This window comes from Dreissena polymorpha, chromosome 2, assembly GCF_020536995.1.
Source record: "Dreissena polymorpha isolate Duluth1 chromosome 2, UMN_Dpol_1.0, whole genome shotgun sequence".
Classification (NCBI taxonomy): Eukaryota; Metazoa; Mollusca; class Bivalvia; order Myida; family Dreissenidae; genus Dreissena; species Dreissena polymorpha.
The window spans coordinates 97309849-97330193 of NC_068356.1; the positions used below are offsets into that span (position 1 = coordinate 97309849).

Consider the following 20345-nt stretch of genomic DNA (forward strand, 5'->3'; position numbering starts at 1 on the left):
TGGCAAATAGAATCAATTATAATTAGAGTCTTAATACTCAAAGCAAAAGTAAAATTTTAAATTAACAAATTCTGACTTCAAAATGTGGGCAGTGTACTAAGGTTTCCTATGAAGGTTCAACATTATAATGCTGAAATATAAAACATGTTATATGCCTCCCATACATAGCGTTCTACTGACATCTCAGTGGTCACCAACCTCCGTGCAGATATTTGACTGGAACTAGCATAGCTGGATCAAATCCCTGCCTTCATAACCAACCTAACCTAGCCATGTGGTACAATAATTTTGCCATTATTTTTAGGCAATTAATTAGGTAATTAATTTTTTATTATGAACCTAAACTTGTACACTAAAAAAATATCTTCAAAATATAGAAGAAAATGATATTACTTTTCATAATATAATACTTAAACAACAAAAATGAAATAATACCAAATCAAGTAGGATTTTCTTGTGATGGCAGAGATTGTATGCGAGAGAGCAAGGAACGACAACTCTGCATGGAGATTGAGTGGATACATGGGAAAGTTAGAAGTGGCCAAACATATTATGTATCATTAATTTAACTAACAGATTATACAAGTCCAGGTCAACACTGAAATATCACAGGGTAAGCGTTCTGAAGGCTTTTGACTGAATTAGGTATGGGAAGTGGGCAATTAACTGTGACATTAATGGACAAATAACACAGACATGAGTGTAGATAAGTAAGAATTCTGAAATAAATGTAAAAACTTAACAAAACATCTCAAGTTTTCAGTCGATGTCTTTTCACATGTATAAACGTACTTAATACTGAAAATAGAAGACAGCAGCAAAGACCTTCCACTCCTGTTTTGTACATCAGTGTAAACAAACATCAAACATGGTCCTACATGACATCGGGCTTAAGATGTCTTGTAAAATTATCTGATTAATTAAAAGATAAATTGAAAAGAAAACAAATCACTTCACAAGTTTTCATAAATTCAACGTGTTCTGAATGTATGATCCACACGGCAAATGTGTCTCTGTTACGCAGTGTGCACTAGACTTACCACGCTTGACCTCGAGGGGGCTCTTTTTGACTTCAATAGCAGAGAATACAGGCAATGTAACATGTAAAACTGACACCAAAATTCAGTTAACACTCAACACAAAAAATTACAAAGTATCTGAGTAATAATATTTGCAAACAAAACATGTTTTCAAAACATATATTTTATAAGTTGTTTGTTACTCTGTGTTAGTCAAACAATTTGAAAGGCAGAAAAGTCATTGGACAAAAATAATTATCTTAACAGAAGTTAGGGCTGAGGGCAAAACAGTTACTGTTGTACCAACTTAATATTTTTATATCAGATACACTCCTTTCATACTCTCCCCTAATTGTGCCAAAACCATTTAAATAACATTATGACAATTCTTAATGCTCTGTGAAAAGGGGTTTAATGCATGTGTGTTAAGTGTCATCCCAGATTAGCCTGTGCAGTCTGCACAGGCTTATCAGGGACAACACTTTCCGCTTTAATGATATTTTTTGTTTACAGAGAGTCAGACTCTATTCTTAGGAAAAATCCAGTTAAGCGGAAAGTGTTGTCCCTGATTGGCCTGTGCGGATTGTACAGGCTAATCTGGGACGACATTTTACACAAATGCATTAAACCCCTTTTTTACAGAGCACTGCCAAAATTTAACATTATGTCTGATCCATGTATGACTTCAAAGTTGCATTAATAATGAGTCAAAATCAAGATAAACTTTTTCTGAAAAGTATATGATTGCATTCAAGGCATTTATTTAATGACTTTAATTATGAAGATCGTTACAATAAAATATACATCAAATATAAATCCTCAACATCCATCTCAAACAACTGTAATTGTCACACAATGATTTTTCTTCATTTCATATGTTAATTGGTACATCATAGGACAAAATTAAGCATGGGAATCGTGTTTTAGTACAAATACAAAACACACGTCAGCCACACTGGTGTGGCGTAACATTTGACCTTACAGTGTATTCTTGAACGGAGAAATCTTTCCAAAGTCGAAGCTACTTTGATGTTTTCTAGAGCTGCGAAGGACATAATTATACATCATGGTATATTACATATTAATAACTATATAAACATGCAATGAGCGAAAAAGTTATAAAGACACAGAAGAGTGAATGTTACTAAAACTACACAAACTGTTATGAACTGGTTCTTGTTAATAAATAAGTGTCTTGTTCTGAGAAAACTGGGCTTAATTCATGTGCGTAAAGTGTCGTCCCAGATTAGCCTGTGCAGTCTGCACAGGCTAATCAGGGACGACACTTTCCGCCTTAACTTGATTTTCGGTAAGGAGGGACTTCCTTGAAACTAAAAATACCATAAAAGCGGAAAGTGTCGTCCCTGATTAGCCTGTGCGGACTGCACAGGCTAATCTGGGACGAAACTTTACGCACATGAATCTAGCCCAGTTTTGTCAGAACAAGACAAATTAGAACAACACGTAACACTTAATGATTGCATTATTTGAGCCAACTTCTGAATAACAAGGCTTAATACATGTGAGCCAAGTATCTACAGATTAGCCTGTGCCCCTGGTTAATCAAGGAAGACTATTTCAGCTTTTAGATTTGTGTGTGTGTTTGTGTTAAAAATTGAGTCTCTAATAGTCCAAAACCAGGCGAGGGAGAAAGTGTTAGCAAAATCCAGTCTAGACTGGACTGCACCAGCTAATCTGGTAGGACACTTTACCCACATGCATTAAGCCCAGTTTTGCCAGAATGCTGCTAAATTAAACTAGGACATGCATAATTATGTTGCTTTAACTTTGGGCAATTTATCAAATTTCAGCTGATCAACTGTCCAAGATTTAAACATGTTCAACTTAGAAAAAGTCCAAAAACTTGCCATGATAATTGTACATGGAAAACTAAACTGTGATTGCGAAGTATGGAAAGATATGTAGTTTTTACCTAAACTGTGTGTCCTAGAAGCCCCTAGCCTCTTAAACATGGCTAATCAAAAACTTAAACAAGAGCACCGCATAGCGAGTGCCACGCTCTGCTGCGAAAGCTGGTCAGAAATGTTTTATTTTTTTTAGAGGTCACAGTGACCTTGACCTTTGACCTAGTGACCCAAAATGGGTCTTTAACTTTAAACAACTCATACAAGATATTTGGTATTAAATGTGTTCCGTGAATAATAAACACGTTTTATTATTTAAATCTACATAAAGTATGTTTGTTTCTAAGAAAAATAAGAGCACCGCATAACGGGTGCCACGCTCGGCTGCGAAAGCTTGTCAGAATTTTTTTCTTTTTAGAGGTCACAGTGACCTTGACCTTTGATCTAGTGACCCAAAATGGGTGTGGCGTGTAGAACTCATCAAGGTGCATCTACATATGAAGTTTCAAAGTTGTAAGTAGAAGCACTTTGATTTTAGAGGCAATGTAAAGGTTTTAGCACGACGCCGGCGGACAGCGGACGACGAGCAGGCTATGACAATACCTCGGGTTTTCTCCGAAAACAGCCTCGCTAATAAAATGATTACACGACATGAAAAACTAATGTGTTAAAAAATGTCTGCATTTGAATTGTATTAAAAGGTCTTCCGTTTTTAACAGTGCTCTGGGTATATTTTTATAAAAATAAAGTCAGTTTAAGGCAATATATGAGAAATAAGAGAGACATAGATGATTATATAACACTGTTAGGTTGAACATTATTTAGTGCTGAAAGAAAAAGTGAAAAAAATTCCAGTGACCCCACTTTCAAACAAACAGCTTGTAGTTAAAAATTGAAAATTATTTACAGACAGAGTCTATCAAATATAAATTGAAACAATTACGTGATAAGCAAACAATAAATTAATTGTCTTACATATATATTACATATCAGAATCATGTATTATTAATTCTGATTGATCCATTAACGTTGCAGGAGCATAATATTACCGGTAAGCTACCAAATACCTTTTACATATGGTCTATCATTTTAATTGCAGAAATTCATCGCTAAGATTTACACAAAAAATATACCCACTACAAGCAAAAATTGAAAATAAATTTTAGCATCCTAGATTATGCATGTGAATGGCAGGAAGGTTCCCATTTCAAAATGTTAATACAGACGCATAATTATGTATATATATATATATATAAGGACATGGTGAAACTGCATGCCAATCAGATTAAAAACAAGTACAATAAGTCTACATGTTCGCAGAAGTGGAGGTCACTGATCATTGAGGGAGTGTTGTGTTAAAAACGTTGACAAGAATGACTCAGATGTGCGGTGGTGTCAAAATAAAGTGACAACATCGGAAAACACTGTGAGGACTATACGCGGTCTGAGTACACGGCAACCCGGCTTACCTCAGGGGCATTGCACCCGTATACGGGACAACAGTCCCGCGGGGCGTCTGAGTGGTCAGATTGCTTACAGGGGGTGCAAATAAATGAGGGCTATTTGTGGAGGCCTGGTTGAGAGGGCTGCAAACACAATAGTGGCGCATGCATTTTGGAGTATCAAAAAACAGGAGTAACAGAATAACTGGCAACACAATTTTTATACTCCTCTCAGTGCTCTCCCTTGCTTCTTTGCTTTGACCACAGCAACAAATTACATTTTTAACGAAGTTATTTATATTTTCAAATAGTTTATTTCAGCTCAAATGTCCAAAATATTAGGATAATTGAGAAACTACTAAGTCAGTTTCCTGGGTAGAACCAGTACTTGGTTTCAGATCATAAGAATTTACACACACAGTGTCGGATCATGCTATTGACACCCTTATCGCAGGAATGAGGCTGTATTCACCATAGTTATGCTCTTTAAAATAAAGATAATAGTTTATTTATCTAAAGTGGCCATTTTGTTTAAGCAGTGAGTATCACCGGCAAAGAAGATCACTGGGAGGAGATTAGCAACACATAACAAGGATAACCCTTTACCACCTAGAAACATATTTTGATGCATTTGTAGTCCCTTCGAAAGTTACATTTAATTAAAGACCATTATTACTAGATTTAAGTTTAAATGGTTACATTTCCAACCCTAAGCTACTGATCAGCAGCAAACCGCATAGATCCTGAACAGACTGCAAGTAACTCGCAGGCTGTCCTGGTTTTATGCTGTTTAAACATTTTCACTTAGGCTCTGGGTGGGAATGGGGTAAACAAGATTTTAGCTCTCAAATAAGAAGCACAAAAAAGTATTGAGGAACCTTTTTAAGCATGTAAATGTTTTAAGTTAACAACAACAGAGATTTACTTATTTGACTAAAATATAAAAATGTTAAACTTGTGTACTTTTGCATCAAACCATGTTTGCTTATAAATAAAAGCAAACCGTTCCTTGGTGTACGGAAAGTTAACAAATAAAACAAGCTGAAAGGCGACTTCATGCTTGCCTATGCCTCTCAAAAAGGGATCATATTAATTTACCTTTGTTATAAAGTTGTTATAATAGATAGACCAAAATGATTTCGTTTTATCCACATTAAATCTATCCTCAATCAAGAATGGTTTTTAAAGATTGCATCTTCATACTTCCACAAAAATATAATGAAGTTCATAGAAACTGCTTAAATATTTAATTTGATCCCTGCCTAAACCATTAGTAACATAAAAAACAAATAATAAAACAAGGAAACATCATTTTAAATAGTACATCAAAATAACAAACACATTGAAAACATACACATAAAACAAGGGCTCTTTGTATAACATGCATGCCACCCATATGGGCTGTCAGTTGAAGTGGCAGCCATCGAGTTAATACGTTTTTTGTTACTGTGACCTTGACCTTTGACCTAGTGACCTGAAAATCAATAGGGGTCATCTGCCAGTCATGATCAATGTTCCTGTGAAGTTTCATGATCCTAGGCCTAATTATTCTTGAGTTATTATCAGGAAACCATTTTACTGTTTCAAATTACTGTGACCTTGACCTTTGACCTAGTGACCTGAAAATTAATAGGGGTCATCTGCCAGTCATGATCAATGTACCTATGAAGTTTCATGATCCTAGGCATAAGCATTCTTGAGTTATCATCCGGAAACCATTTTACTATTTTGAGTCACTGTGACCTTGACCTTTGACCTAGGGACCTGAAAGTCAATAGGGGTCATCTGCCAGTCTTTATAAATGTACCTATAAAGTTTCATGATCCTAGGCATAAGAATTCTTGAGTTATTATACTGAAACCATTTAACTATTTCGATTCACTTTGACCTTGACCTTTGAACTAGTGACCTGAAATTTAATAGTGGTAATCTGCCAGTCATGATCAATGTTCCTATGAAGTTTCATGATCCTAGGCATAAGCATTTTACTGTTTCGAGTCACTGTGACCTTGACCCTTGACTGAGTGACCTGAAAATCAATCATCTTGAGTTATCATCCGGAAACCATCTGGTGGACGGACAGATGGACCGACATGTGCAAAACAATATACCCTCTCTTCTTCGAAGGGGGGCATAATAAAATTTCAGCTCATGTTTTTCATATTATCATTGTAAAAGATTAACCGCACACCTTTAACCACTATATAATAGTACATTAAAACATAATTACATAACCAAATGTAATAGAGCAAGTACATTAAAACACAAAACATAACCAAAAATTATGAATTTGATATAAATCAAGTGATCATAAACTGAAATCTTTTATAATATACTTCAGTCACACACATATTCAAATGTGATTGTTTGCAATAAATCTGTATTATTAAGTTCTTACTGATGGTATGTTAAGGGGTGCAACGAAACAGCATAACCTGTATCGTAATATATTGTGATACAGGAAATGAATATCGCAATTACTATTGCATACAATGAAGACATTATGAAAAGAACTGAAACATTGACCGTTTACATCTTGAAAATTTATGAGTTGTTTGCCATCTTAAATGCACAAAACAGTGAATAGTTAGCTGTGGAGCCATAAACTGATTACTGAAATGACTTAACCCTCAAATTACGAATTTAAAGAAAATGTTAATTTATAAAAAATAGCTTTTCACATTATAAGTCTCATACTCATAAGTTGCAGATTACATGCTTTTGAAAAGAAGGTTCAAGATGGGCAAGAATATGGCATTAAAATATCAATTAAATAGCTTCAATGGACACAAAGTCTAAAATTCAAATTAAAAATGTGTAGCAGTATATGATTATATTGTTGCACCCCCATGTATGTTATCAAAAATCTATGAATGCTAAATAAAGTTTTTCTAAGATTGTTAATCTTTGTTAGTACAACTACATATGTAAACTATATTGCCTTTTTTATGATTGAAGTTTAAGTTTCTATTGTTAACTTAATATGATCTAAAGAATGTATTAAAGATTGTTATTATGCAATAAATGTCAGTGACATGAAATGTACTCACTTGAATTTCACTTCAACAGTTCCAATGCTATTCGGAAATATACCTTGACACTGCAACCTTGCATTATCATGCACAAATTGACATTATGACTTCTTTATGTTTACTTTGACAATGTAACCTTGATGTTGAGACCACTTAACCCTTTACTACTTAGATATGTATTTTGAAGCATTTGTAGTCCCTTAGAAAGTTGAATTTAATTAAAGACCTTTCTCACTAGATTCAAGTTTTAAAGGCTTCATTTCCAACCCAAGATACTGATGAGCATCAAACAGTATAAAACCTGAACAGACTGATAGTTACTAGCTGGCTGTTCTGGTTTTATGCTGTTTGCACATAGCCATTTTCATTTTGCTTCTGAGTGGGAAAGTGTAAAGGAAGCCTGGACATTGAGACCAATACTTGTTAGAACTGACATTAAGACTTCTAGAGTTAACCTTGACATTGATACCCCTCATGCTTACTTTGATGCTGGAGACCTCTTTAGACAAACCTGGACATATTGACATCTTATTGCAACATTGACCTTAAGACCTCTAGTTTTACCTTTGACATTGTGGCCTCTTATGATAACATTGACAGTGTGGCCTCTTTTGGCAACATTGACATTGTGGCCTCTTATGGTAACATTGACATTGTGGCCTCTTATGGTAACATTGACATTGTGGCCTCAAATGGTAACATTGACATTGTGGCCTCTTATGGTGACATTGACATTCTGGCCTCATATGGTAACATTGCCAGTGTGGCCTCTTATGGTAACATTGACATTGTGGCTTCTTATGGTAACATTGACATTGTGGCCTCTTATGGTATCATTGACATTGTGGCCTCTTATGGTGACATTGACATTGTGACCTCTTATGGTAACATTGACATTGTGGCCTCTTATGGTAACATTGACATTGTGGCCTTTTATGGTTACATTGACATTGTGACCTCTTATGGTAACATTGACATTGTGACCTCTAATAGTAACATCGACATTGTGGCCTCTTATGGTGACATTGACATTGTGACCTCTTATGGTAACATTGACATTGTGATCTCTTATGGTAACTTTGAAATTGTGGCCTCTTATTGTAACATTGACCTTAAGACCTCTAGTTTTAACTTTGACATTGTGGCCTCTTATGGTAACATTGCCATTGTGGCCTCTTATGGTAACATTGCCATTGTGGCCTCTTATGGTAACATTGACATTGTGGCCTCTGATGGTAACATTGACATTGTGGCCTCTTATGGTAACATTGACATTGTGGCCTCTTATGGTAACATTGACATTGTGGCCTCTTATGGTAACATTGACATTGTGGCCTATTATGTTAACATTGACATTGTGGCCTATTATGTTAACATTGACATTGTGGCCTTTTCATGGTAACATTGACATTGTGGCCTCATATGGTAACATTGTCATTGTGGCCACTTATGGTAACATTGACATTGTGACCTCTTATGGTAACATTGCCATTGTGGCCTCTTATGGTAACATTGACATTGTGGCCTCTTATGGTAACATTGACATTGTGGCCTCTTATGGTAACATTGACATTGTGGCCTCATATGGTAACATTGCCATTGTCGCCTCTTATAGTAACATTGACATTGTGGCCTCATATGGTAACATTGCCATTGTGGCCTCTTATGGTAACATTGACATTGTGGTCTTTATATGGTAACATTGACATTGTGACCTCTTATGGCATCCTAGACATTGCAACCATATAATGTAACACTAATATTTAGATCACTAATTTTAGCATGAACAATGCATCCATGCATTGTAATCTTGATATTAAGACCTCTTATGATAACCTGACATTGTATCTTTTTATGGCAGCATTGACACTACATTCATTAATTGTAACCTTGATATTAAAACCTCTAATGATAGCCTGACATTATGACCTCTGAAGGCAGCATGGACATCGCTATGACTTTGTGCAACCTTGACACAGAGACCTCTAACTTATACTAGCCTTGACATTCAGACCGCTAATTGATATTGTGACCTTGTTGTAATGTTGACATGGTGACCTCTAATTCAAATACTCCACATAGAAACGTAACATGCATTGAATATTCAGAACCCCCAAAATACTGCTTGGTCACTAAAGCTTGTGATTTTATAAAAGAGGTATTTCTTATGATTTGTCAGTATTGTGCGGAAAAACTTTCAATATTTCAAAATGTGCATAGAAACAAGTGATGAAATGGATTATATTTGCAAAAAAATCTAAAACGTGACATTACGTTGCAAATGGTGTCCACATCTGATTGTATTGAAGACAGCTGTAGAAATTATTTAAAGAATTTTAGAAGGTACACAAATAAATAAAACAAGACTATTGCCAAGCAATAAAAGTCCCCTACCGGCTCCATCATTGTCAGAAATTTCACCATTGTCAGAATATTTTTTTATTTTTTTTCTATAGCAACCACAATTTTTTACGTAAGAATAAAATGAAATGACGTGCATAATGTCCATATTGTCATCTATCTAAGTTCAAAGTTTCATGAAAAAATATTAAGAACTTTTAAAGTTATCGTAGGATCCAGAAAAAAACACCATTTTCAGCACTATTAGGATCCAGAAAAAACACACCATTTTCAGCACTATTTCTAGTCTATTTGTTGCCATAGCAACCACAATTTTTGACGTAAGAACAAAATGAAATGACATGCATAATGTCCATATTGCCATCTATCCATGTTTCAAGTTTCATGAAAAAATATGAAGAACTTATAAAGTTATCGCAGGATCCAGAAAAGTGTGACAGACAGAGGGAGACAAAACCATAAGTCCCCTCCGCTGAACTCGGTAGGGGACTGTAAACATTGTCAATGGTGCATAGTATTATAATATTACTGCATGTCATATTATGACTATCCCTATCCGCATATTAATTCTGCCTTCTTTTTTATTCCTAAAAGCCTTTCATAAGAAACAAGACTTATAATTGCCAAGCAATAAAAGTCCCCTACCGGCTCCACCATTGTCAGAAATTTCACCATTGTCAGAATATTTGTATTATTTGTTTCCATAGCAACCAAAATTTTTGACGTAGGAACAAAATGAAATGAAGTGCATAATGTCCATATTGCCATCTATCCATGTTCAAAGTTTCATGAAAAAATATTAAGAACTTTTAAAGTTATCGCAGGATCCAGAAAAAAAACACCATTTTCAGCACTATTTCAAGTCTATTTGTTGCCATAGCAACCACAATTTTTGACATAGGAACAAAATGAAATGACGTGCGTAATGTCCATATTGCCATCTATCCATGTTTTAAGTTTCATGAAAAAATATTCAGTTCTTTTAAAGTTATCGCAGGGTCCAGAAAAAAAACCATTTTCAGCACTATTTCTAGTCTATTTGTTGCCATAGCAACCACAATTTTTGACGTAGAAACAAAATGATGTGCATAATGTCCATATTGCCATCTATCCATGTTTCAAGTTTCATGAAAAAATATTAAAAACTTTCAAAGTTATCGCAGGATCCAGAAAAGTGTGACGGTCGGACGGACTGACATACGGAGACAAAACCTCCGGTAAAAAGGGGACTAAAAAAGAGTTTGCATTGTCAATAACTTTTTCAGAATGAATGTTGTATCAATATATTTATAAACTATTAACATTAAAATGTTAATGCAAATGCTAAAATGTTAACATGGAAACAATAAAATGTCTGGGATTATTTTTGCTAACAATGACATTTGAAAAGTAAGAGATTACGGATTAAATAACAAGAACGTACCAAGACCTTTTCAATACGTTCAAATGATTTTACAGAGGTAGGGTAACATGCAATGATGATTTGAAAATTTGATATCTCCATTTTGCTGATCAATTCAACCATCCGCCTATGGAACAGTATTTTATTGCAAACAAAAGTTGTTTATAAAGAGAAAATCTGATTCTGATTAACCAAAAAAAAAAGAGCGCTCTGTTAAATAAAGATAAAAAATACTTATACAGGGGCAGTCAAATGGTTAATTTAAAGCAAATAAAACAGAGCTTGATGCATGTGTATAAAGTGTCATCACAGATTACCCTGTGAAGCCCACAAAGGCTAATATTGGGACACTTTCTGCCTAAACTGGTTTTTTGCTAAGAAAGGACTTCCTATAAACAAAAAAATAACATAAAATTGGAAAGTGTCGTCTCTGATAAGGATGTGCAGACTGCACAGGCTAATCTGGGATGACACTTTACGCACATGCATTTAGCCCCATTTTCCCACAGTGAGACTTAAGTCTATGTCCTAACCAAGCCCTCTTAAGTGAGTTTCTATAAGAAAAGGGATATCATTACATGGATGAGAAGGAAATATGAAAACAGAGATAAAGGTAGCTAGTATTCACCTGAAGTTGCCTAAAATGATCGAAACTCTGAGAAAAGATGGAAAATATGTTGCAATGTCACAATGTGAAAAAAAGCTAATGGCTTACATTGATTGAAGATATTTGGTAGCCGGAAACTTGTGGTTCTGCGTAAACTATGTCATACATTTGGCATTAATATTACATGTCTAGCAAAGGATTTTGGTTTTCAAACTAGCATAGCTGCATAAAGCATTAAAGTCACAATCTTGAGCTCAGTGAAGTCATTATTTGTACCACCTAAAAATTGGATGTAGAGCTATAAAACAAGCTTTTTTTATACCAAACGTTTACTGGGGTATATACAACAATGATTAACTAGAGCTTTGTCACAGACGTGACGAATACCCCCACATGCCCCATTGACACAGAATATTTTGCATGTTGTCTTCACAAAAAAAACACCGAACACCATGCTCAATGTTTAAAACGCACTGAGTGACCCTGTGACCTAGTTTTTAACTCGGCATCGCCCATGTTCGAACTTGACCTACACATCATCTAGATACAACTTCTGACCAAATGTGGTGAAGATCGGATGAAAACTACTTGAATAAGAGAGCGGACACCATGCTCAATGTTTAAAACGCTCTAATTGACCCCATGATCTAGTTTTTGACCTGCAATGACCCATGTTCGAAATTGGCCTAGACATCATCTAGATACAACATCTGACCAAGTTTAGTGAAGATCGGATGAAAACAACTTGAATTAGAGAGCGGACACTTAATACTTACCAACATACTGACCGACCGACCAACCGACCGACGGACCGACAGTCGAGCTCACTCCTATATACCCCCCTAAACTTGGTTTGTGGGGGTATAAACAGTATAAAACTAAACAGTAATACTGAGGAATGAATGAACACACAAAATTGAAGAAAAACACAAAGAAATCATCACCTTTACATACATACCTGCTTAACGATGGAATACTTGGTGTTAAGTTGTTGCTGTTGTGCATACTATGACCAGATGGATTGATTGGCGGTATCGTTGTTGAGTCTTTGTATGAAAACATATTCTCCTTTTCCCGATCCTTCATTTCCCTCCCTTCATCACTTTTATCCGACTTTTCACGTTTTTCCCTGTCTAATTTATCTAGTTTTACATCTCCCTTCTCCTTATTTATCTCAGTTTTTGACTCAGCACCTTTGCTTCTATCTAAACTACTTTCTAATTTAATTTCATTACGAACGTCTGTATCTTTTTCGATTTTCTCCAACCGAGTTTTATCCCTTTCTATTTTAGCTAGTTCTCTTTCCAGTTTCTCACCAGACGTTCTATCAAAATCCATTTTCTCACTCTTTTCAAGCTTCGAGTCTGACCTGTGCAGTTTCTGAACTGTCTTTTCTGTTTTTTCTGATTTCTCCGTAACTTCCTGAGATTTAGCGCCCCTTTCGGCCGGTGAGGCTTCACCATTTGTGGGATTGACACTTGACTGTTTTACTGTCTCTGCCATGGGAGTATTAGGACTGTCGATCGTTGTTGTGGGTGGAGATTTCTTGCTGACACTCTTGTCTGGGGGATCTGGAAGTTTCCGTTTGGTCTTCTCTTCTGAGCTATTTTTTGTTTCCTATAAAATGTGAGATAACTGGTGATTTTTAAGCCTTTAGTAGTTTTTATTTCAATTTTAAACCCATTTAAAAAGCTGTCGATTATTTGGACATTTTAATATTGTATCAAGTAAGAAGAAATGTGTGTAAAACAGCTTTGTCTAATGTAAGTCCAGAGCAATAAACAACAGTGTCAGGAAATATTGCGTACAATTTTAATACAACCCTTTATTAAATCTGTTTCACCTTCACAACAAAGCTATATAATATTGTCAATCAAATAATACAAGTTGCATGGAGATTGGCTAGGCCAAAAGGTCTGTTTCGGTGCCAACCCTCAACTTTTTATTGGGGTTGCCAAAAAAAAAATGTTTGTTCATTTTCGTTGATTTCGGTTCATTTTGGCCCTAACATGTAGCCTCTTGAGATTCACAAGCTTTGTCAAGTTTCCACTAAATAAAAGCCACATAACAAAATCCGTGGCTGCCATGTTTTTGTAACCGACCAAATTTAGTGGAAATAACATGGATACAAATGTTTTGAACTATTTTAATGTTGACTTGGTAAGAAATGTGACTTCTTGAGTGGTCAGAAGGTTTTTCTTCAATATGAAACAATGACCATCTTTTTGTATCCATATGACCTAAAATAGAACTCAGTTTTGATATGATAAACACACCACGCATTCTGACCGAACTTCCTTAAGTTTAGACAATAACTATGACTCAAGAGAGTTCACACGGCAAATGCTGACTTGGTATGATGAATGACAGACGACAGACAGCAGCAATCTCAAAATCTCAACACATGAGAATATTAAATTTACAAGAGCACCACATAACGGGTGCCAACTCTCGGCTACGGATGCAGTTTTGAATAAATGAAAGCCTATAAGATTATTTTAATTTTTTTAGAGGTCACAGTGTCCTTGACCTTTCACCTAGTGACCCAAAAATGGGTGTGGCGTGTAGAACTCATCAAGGTGCATCTACATATGAAGTTTCAAAGTTGTAGGTGGAAGCACTTTGATTTTAGAGCAAAATGTCAAGGTTTGAGCACGATGCGGACGGCGGACGACACGATAAGCTGGCTATGACAATACCGGAGCTAAAAATCAAATTGGTATTTCAAAACCTAGTTGTCAGTGGTGGATTAAAGACATTCATATAATAATAATTAATACATGAACTGTTACTACAATAATTCTTACTTTATTGCTGTCTACCTTTGATGGAGATGCTTTATTTAGATCGTCCACTTTCTTCATTAACGGCTGTTTCTTTTTTTTCTTCACTGCAGGCTTATTATTAGCTGTTTCCCCTCCTTCCTCCTCTTTATCGTTAACTATCGATTGCAGCATCGCATTTTTTTCCTGCTCTTTCACTAGCTTCGCTTTCAAATCGTGGGTGAATTTCTGAGCAAAGCCGTCTCTTACGAAAAATTCGTGCTTTAGTAGTTCGGAGCAGATGGGTCTGTCATCTGGATCTAGTCTCAAACACACCTGCAAGGAAGCATTAACCCATTTATGCCTAGTGGACTCTCCCATTCTTCTAAATTGGATCAATTTATTTCCAAAATTAGGGATGTCTTGTATATTTATTTCTATATTCATTTAAGCAAACAGCACAGATCCTGATGAGATGCCACATCATGCGGTGTCTCATCTGGGTCTACGCTGTTTGCCAAGGCCTTTTTCTAGACGCTAGGCATAAATGGGTTAACCATTTACCACTTAGATACATATTTTCACAAATGTGTAGACCATCAGAAAGTTCAATTTTATTAAAGACCTTTTCTTACTAGATTCAAGTTTTTAAAGGTTTCATTTCCAACCCTTGGATACTGATGAGCAGAAAACAGCATAAAACCTGAATAGACTGCGAGTTGCTCGCAGGCTGTTTTGGTTTTATGCTGGTTGCAAAAGCCATTTTCACTTTGCTTCTTATGGGGTTAAGGGTTAAAATAACATATTATGTGTTATGAGCCACGCTCAGGGAATACGACAAAATGCAAATGAAGTCTGCACAGGCTAATCAGGGCTGACACTTTAATGCCTAGATTGAATATTCATGTAGAAGAGCTTTCTTTTAAAAGAACTGAATAAAAGCGTCAAGTCTTCCCTGATTAGCACAGGACTGTACGCTTATCTGAAAAAACAACTTGTGCACATGTATTAAGGTCTGTTTTCCTACACTGAGGCTCATATATTTTGCACCAAATGACTATTGATGTATTATATACATTTTTCGCCAGACGCCATTATGTTACTGCATTTCGTTGACAGCACTCCTGTTTTTATGTCTTAATGAATACTACTAAGAATAACGTACTTTTGTAATTAAGAAGTTCAAATAAACTAAAGTAACATTTTGGTTTGGTTTATTTTAATTAATAATGCATGGAAGGCTTGGCCAAATCCCTCTTATCAATTGCTGCACTGAAGTTCAGGAATTTTTACTCTAAGACTTTTGACTAGAACAAATACAACAGTGTTGAATTTTTTGAAAATCAAAAGTCTACACAATGTCATTATATATGTAAACTTTGAAATGAAATTTAAACTGAAAGTAGTTAAGATAGGAACAAAAGTATAAGTTTGAAAAATGCAATATTTTTTTTTACATGTTAACAGTTTAACAGATATTCCTGGAGTGCTATGCCAATTACATTTCAAGTTTGTTTTTGCTTTGTGGTTTATAAACAAAAAGAGCTAGCAATCTAGCTAAGACTCTAATCTAAATAATACACATTATTTCTTATTCCACATCAATTATTGAAAACCTTTTTTAATTTGTTAAGTGAAAGTTCAGCAATAACGTGAAAGATGAGCAGTTAGACAAAAAATGAGTTTTCAACTGAAAGATAAGGAAAGATTAGGTCAAACATGAGCAATTAGGTAAAAAATGAGTGCTTAAGTTAAATATTAGCAATTAGGTGAAAGATGGGCGATGAAACTAAGTTTAAGTTCTTTACCTTTATCAGTGCTAGTGAATATGGCGATATTCGAGGAAACTTTTTCTCCAGAGGGGTTGTTTCACGGACTTCGGGTAATCTCATGCCCACAAAGAGTGGGTTTCTCAAAAACACTTCCTTGTGTCGAGCTGTTAAATTGCCTATAATCAAAATAAATGAGTAAAGAATTGAACCATAAATAAGAAAACAATGCCTGAAATAAATTTCTATATTAATTATCTTGGACATAAGGAATGTCAAATTTGGAAGAACATTGATTGAACATCAAATTTGAGTTAAGTGATTTTTGTGTGTGCAAGTACTAAATGCCACTAAATCGCCGTGGCCTAGTGGATATGGTGTCTGCCTTGCGACCGGGAGGTCACGGGTTTGATCCCCACAGTTGGAGTGTTCTTTAGATCTTCCCCATAGACACCAAGTATTGGTTCTGGGCCCTGCAAATGGACTCATGAGTGTTTTAAATAAGCCTTAAGCTTACTATGCAATAGAGCTCAAATAAATAAGTTTAAACTAATACCACACAAACAATTAAGATGGGAGATATTTAATGTGTTTGCACCAAAACGTGTCTTCAAGCAACAAATTCCACTTTAAAATCATCAATAAAAAGTTTATTTACCTTTTATCAATACAATAATACATGTATATATAACTGTCTTTTGAAGGCTTCAAGACATACATTTTTGCTTTCTATTGATCAAGATTTTAAAAATGAATTCCACTAACTCATCAATAAAGAAAAGAAGTTCAAGAGTTCAATGCTTCAACTGCAGTAATCAATTGTTATCTAAAGACTGTGATCTAAATTGGCAATAAAAGAAGGACTTCCCATTTATGTACAGCTGCTGTATTGTTCTTTAAGTCAAATTAATTTGTAAAGTTCATATGTACTCAGAGATCATTTAAAAAAATGAGTTAGTAGGACAAATATATTTGTTAATGGAACCTGCAAACAAAATAAGCCAACACAATTATGTAACATACTCAAAATATTCTACCATTTGATGGTTATGGACAAAATGTGACATTCAAGGAACAAATTGAATGAATCTGATACCTGAAAGTCATGCCTTGGAGTAATGTTACAAATGTTGTTGACAATCAAAGTCAACTAAACGATGCTTTCCTGGTTTACTGCGGGGGATGCGATTCTTGCAGTGGCTTTTGAGGGCTTATTTCAAGCCATGAGTTCCTTAAAAAGTACATAAGTTAAACTATGAACACATTCCCCCCCCCCTCCCCCATAATGAGCCTCAAATTTATCTCTTAAATGTATAGACTAAGCTTGACTACTAATACTGTTTGACTAATGCGCGACACAAAAATGTGATGCATTAAAGGACAGAAAAGCAAAAAAGACACATAGACAAGGGAACAACTATATGCCCCCCCCCCCCCCATAAAGTGGGGGCATAATACAACATTAGGGGGAAATTGACTTGTTACATACCAAAGACTTTTACAATCTGATAGAGCTGGTCGATATCTGAGTCCCCTGGAAACAGTGGCTCCCCAGTCAGCATCTCCACCAGCAGACATCCCACTGCCCAGATATCCACCGCCCTGGAAATCGAAAAAGAATTGCTTGGAAATTGTAACACACTAGTTTGATTTGCATTTAGATCAGAAAAGATACATAAAGTAATGTGTGCTCCAGGTAACAACACAATTACAAATGTGAATAAGGGACAAAATTGTCACAAAACCAGGTTTTCATTGTGAAAAAAAAATATGATAAAGGGAGAAAACTCAAACTGAACTTTTGAAATGAACAAACAAAATTAACCCCCTTTGTAAGTTTGTTTAAAAAAAAAATCTATTTTTAGTCGTGGCGACCTTGACATTGGAGATATTGACGTGATTCTTTCGTGCGACACACCGTCCCATGATGGTGAACAAATTTGCCAAATGATTTTAAAATCTCACAATGAATGACATAGTTATGGCCAGGACAAGCTCATTTATGGCCATTTTTGACCTTTGAACTCAAAGTGTGACCTTGACCTTGGAGATATCCACGTAATTATTTCGCGCGACACACCGTCCAATGATGGTGAACAAATGTGCCAAATGATTTTAAAATCTGACAATGAACGACATAGTTATGGCCCGGACAAGCTTGTTCCGCCCGCCCGGCAGCCCGCCAGCCAGCCAGCCTGCATTCGCCAATCTAATAACCAGTTTTTTCCTTCGGAAAACCTGGTTAAAAACTACTCTTTGTAACAGACATCACAGCCATGTTCAAGGGCACATGAATAACTACAGAAATAGTGGATCAAGTAAACATATTTAATAATATCTATTATATTATGTATTTTAAATGTGGAGAGATTAGCAGACTGCATAGTTCAGTCTGGGATGACACTCTATTACTAAAGAGCTCATTAATAATTCAGATGGATCGCATGAATTAAAGAACACTTTTTTTGGCAATTTATTATGTTGATAAATACGGAATATTACGCTAGTCAATTGTTCCAAGAGTTTGTATCACTCGAGTGGCTTGTGTGATGACGTATCACACTTCTATCTTCCATGTCTTTATCAAAACTTAGTTTAAACCAAACTATTTTATTGTATTCCTATCGAAATATACATTTATGCATGACAAACACACACTCCAAAATACGTTTTTAACACATAGTTTACTGTTAAAAAACACCACGTCCGACATGTCCTTACATAATTTAGATAAAACTATTGTGTTTTGTCACAGAAATGACATCACACAATGTACTACGTAATATATTTCGTAATATAAAATATTTCTATTTTCGGTGCGTGTAATGTGACGTCATTAAATGGGTCCAAGTAGTCCGGCTAGTATGGTAATACGGAATTGGAAACAGCAAGTAGCGTAATACGGGATTTTTTATTTCAACGATTGATACAACCTGTATTATGTTAAAAGCATTAAACAGGTATATAATAAAGTTTTTCTCATACTTCTTGATCTAAGCCACCGAAAAGATCAATTTATAATAACCACAAATATTGTTTTCATTTCTAATTACTTCTTCTATCATTTTCTTACAGCTCTAAATAACTATGATATCATCTATCAGATGAAAAAAACTGCCTTAAGTTCATAAGTTATTGAGATGCAATGATTATGTGTGGTACATAAAGTTTATGAACATTACAATGTATTAATATCATAAATACAAGCAAAACCTAATTGCAAAATAATGAACCCATAAATCATTTGTGCATATTGTAAGGCTTAAAAGATTGACAGAAAACCCAACCGTTGTGACAGTCGAAATTACAATGGGATAGTTAAGTGGCAAGTATTATTTAAGCCACTTGGGTTTATCTTCACAGTGGCTCTACAATGATTGCAGTTATTACTTTCACCAGTTGTTAATTTTTTTTATACAGAATTTTAAGTTTGACAAAGCAGTACCAATGATTATAAAAATTCAAGTACATGTTCGGAAATCAAATTATCTTCAATACGCTAAAACTGTTTCTAATAATATCACTGCAATAAAAAAAACGCAATGAAATCTTCATTTTTTTGGAAGTGATAATTTTTTTTATGTAAATCTCAATTATTTCCTTATTAGCTATTTAATATGCACTTTGAATGGCACTAATTCTTAAATAATTTATCCTATAGCTAATTTAATTGCACATTCATGATCTGAAGTTCTGATGAATAAGACATTCACACCAGTGCATTGTTAAATAGTCGAGAAATTCAATGACAATATATTTGAACCTTGCTCTGTGAAAAGGGGGTTTAATGCATGTGCGTAAAGTGCAATCTGCACAGGCTAATCAGGGACAACATTTTCCGCTTTAATGTTATATTTTGTTTACAGAGAGTCTATTCATAGCGAAAATCACGTTTAGGCGGAAAGTGTTGTCCCTGATTAGCCTGTGCGAACTGCACAAGCTAATCTGACACAACACTTTACGCACATGCATTAAATCCCTTTATCAAAGAGCATGGCCCATTTGTAATTTGGGTTTGACACTGATGAAATATATCAAATTTAAAGGATCTAAAAAATATGTTAACACAATGCTATATAATGATAT

The 20345-nt window shown here is 35.1% G+C and overlaps 1 protein-coding gene across 2 annotated transcripts in view; it reads right to left on the reverse strand.

Annotated features, from left to right (window-relative positions):
- The window catches only part of LOC127868148 (cyclin-dependent kinase-like 2), a 77691-nt gene that overhangs the window by 25577 nt on the left and 31769 nt on the right, over positions 1 to 20345 (reverse strand). Inside the window, exons 5-10 of one of the 2 annotated variants that reach the window (XM_052409770.1) lie at positions 17749 to 17861; positions 16299 to 16438; positions 14536 to 14826; positions 12687 to 13345; positions 4354 to 4470; positions 1041 to 1070 (exon numbers count right to left, since the gene is read on the reverse strand). In XM_052409770.1, the coding sequence (XP_052265730.1) occupies positions 1041 to 1070; positions 4354 to 4470; positions 12687 to 13345; positions 14536 to 14826; positions 16299 to 16438; positions 17749 to 17861 (1350 nt within the window). The remainder of the gene's footprint in view (positions 1 to 1040; positions 1071 to 4353; positions 4471 to 12686; positions 13346 to 14535; positions 14827 to 16298; positions 16439 to 17748; positions 17862 to 20345) is intronic. The other variant, XM_052409771.1, reaches the window with a different exon arrangement.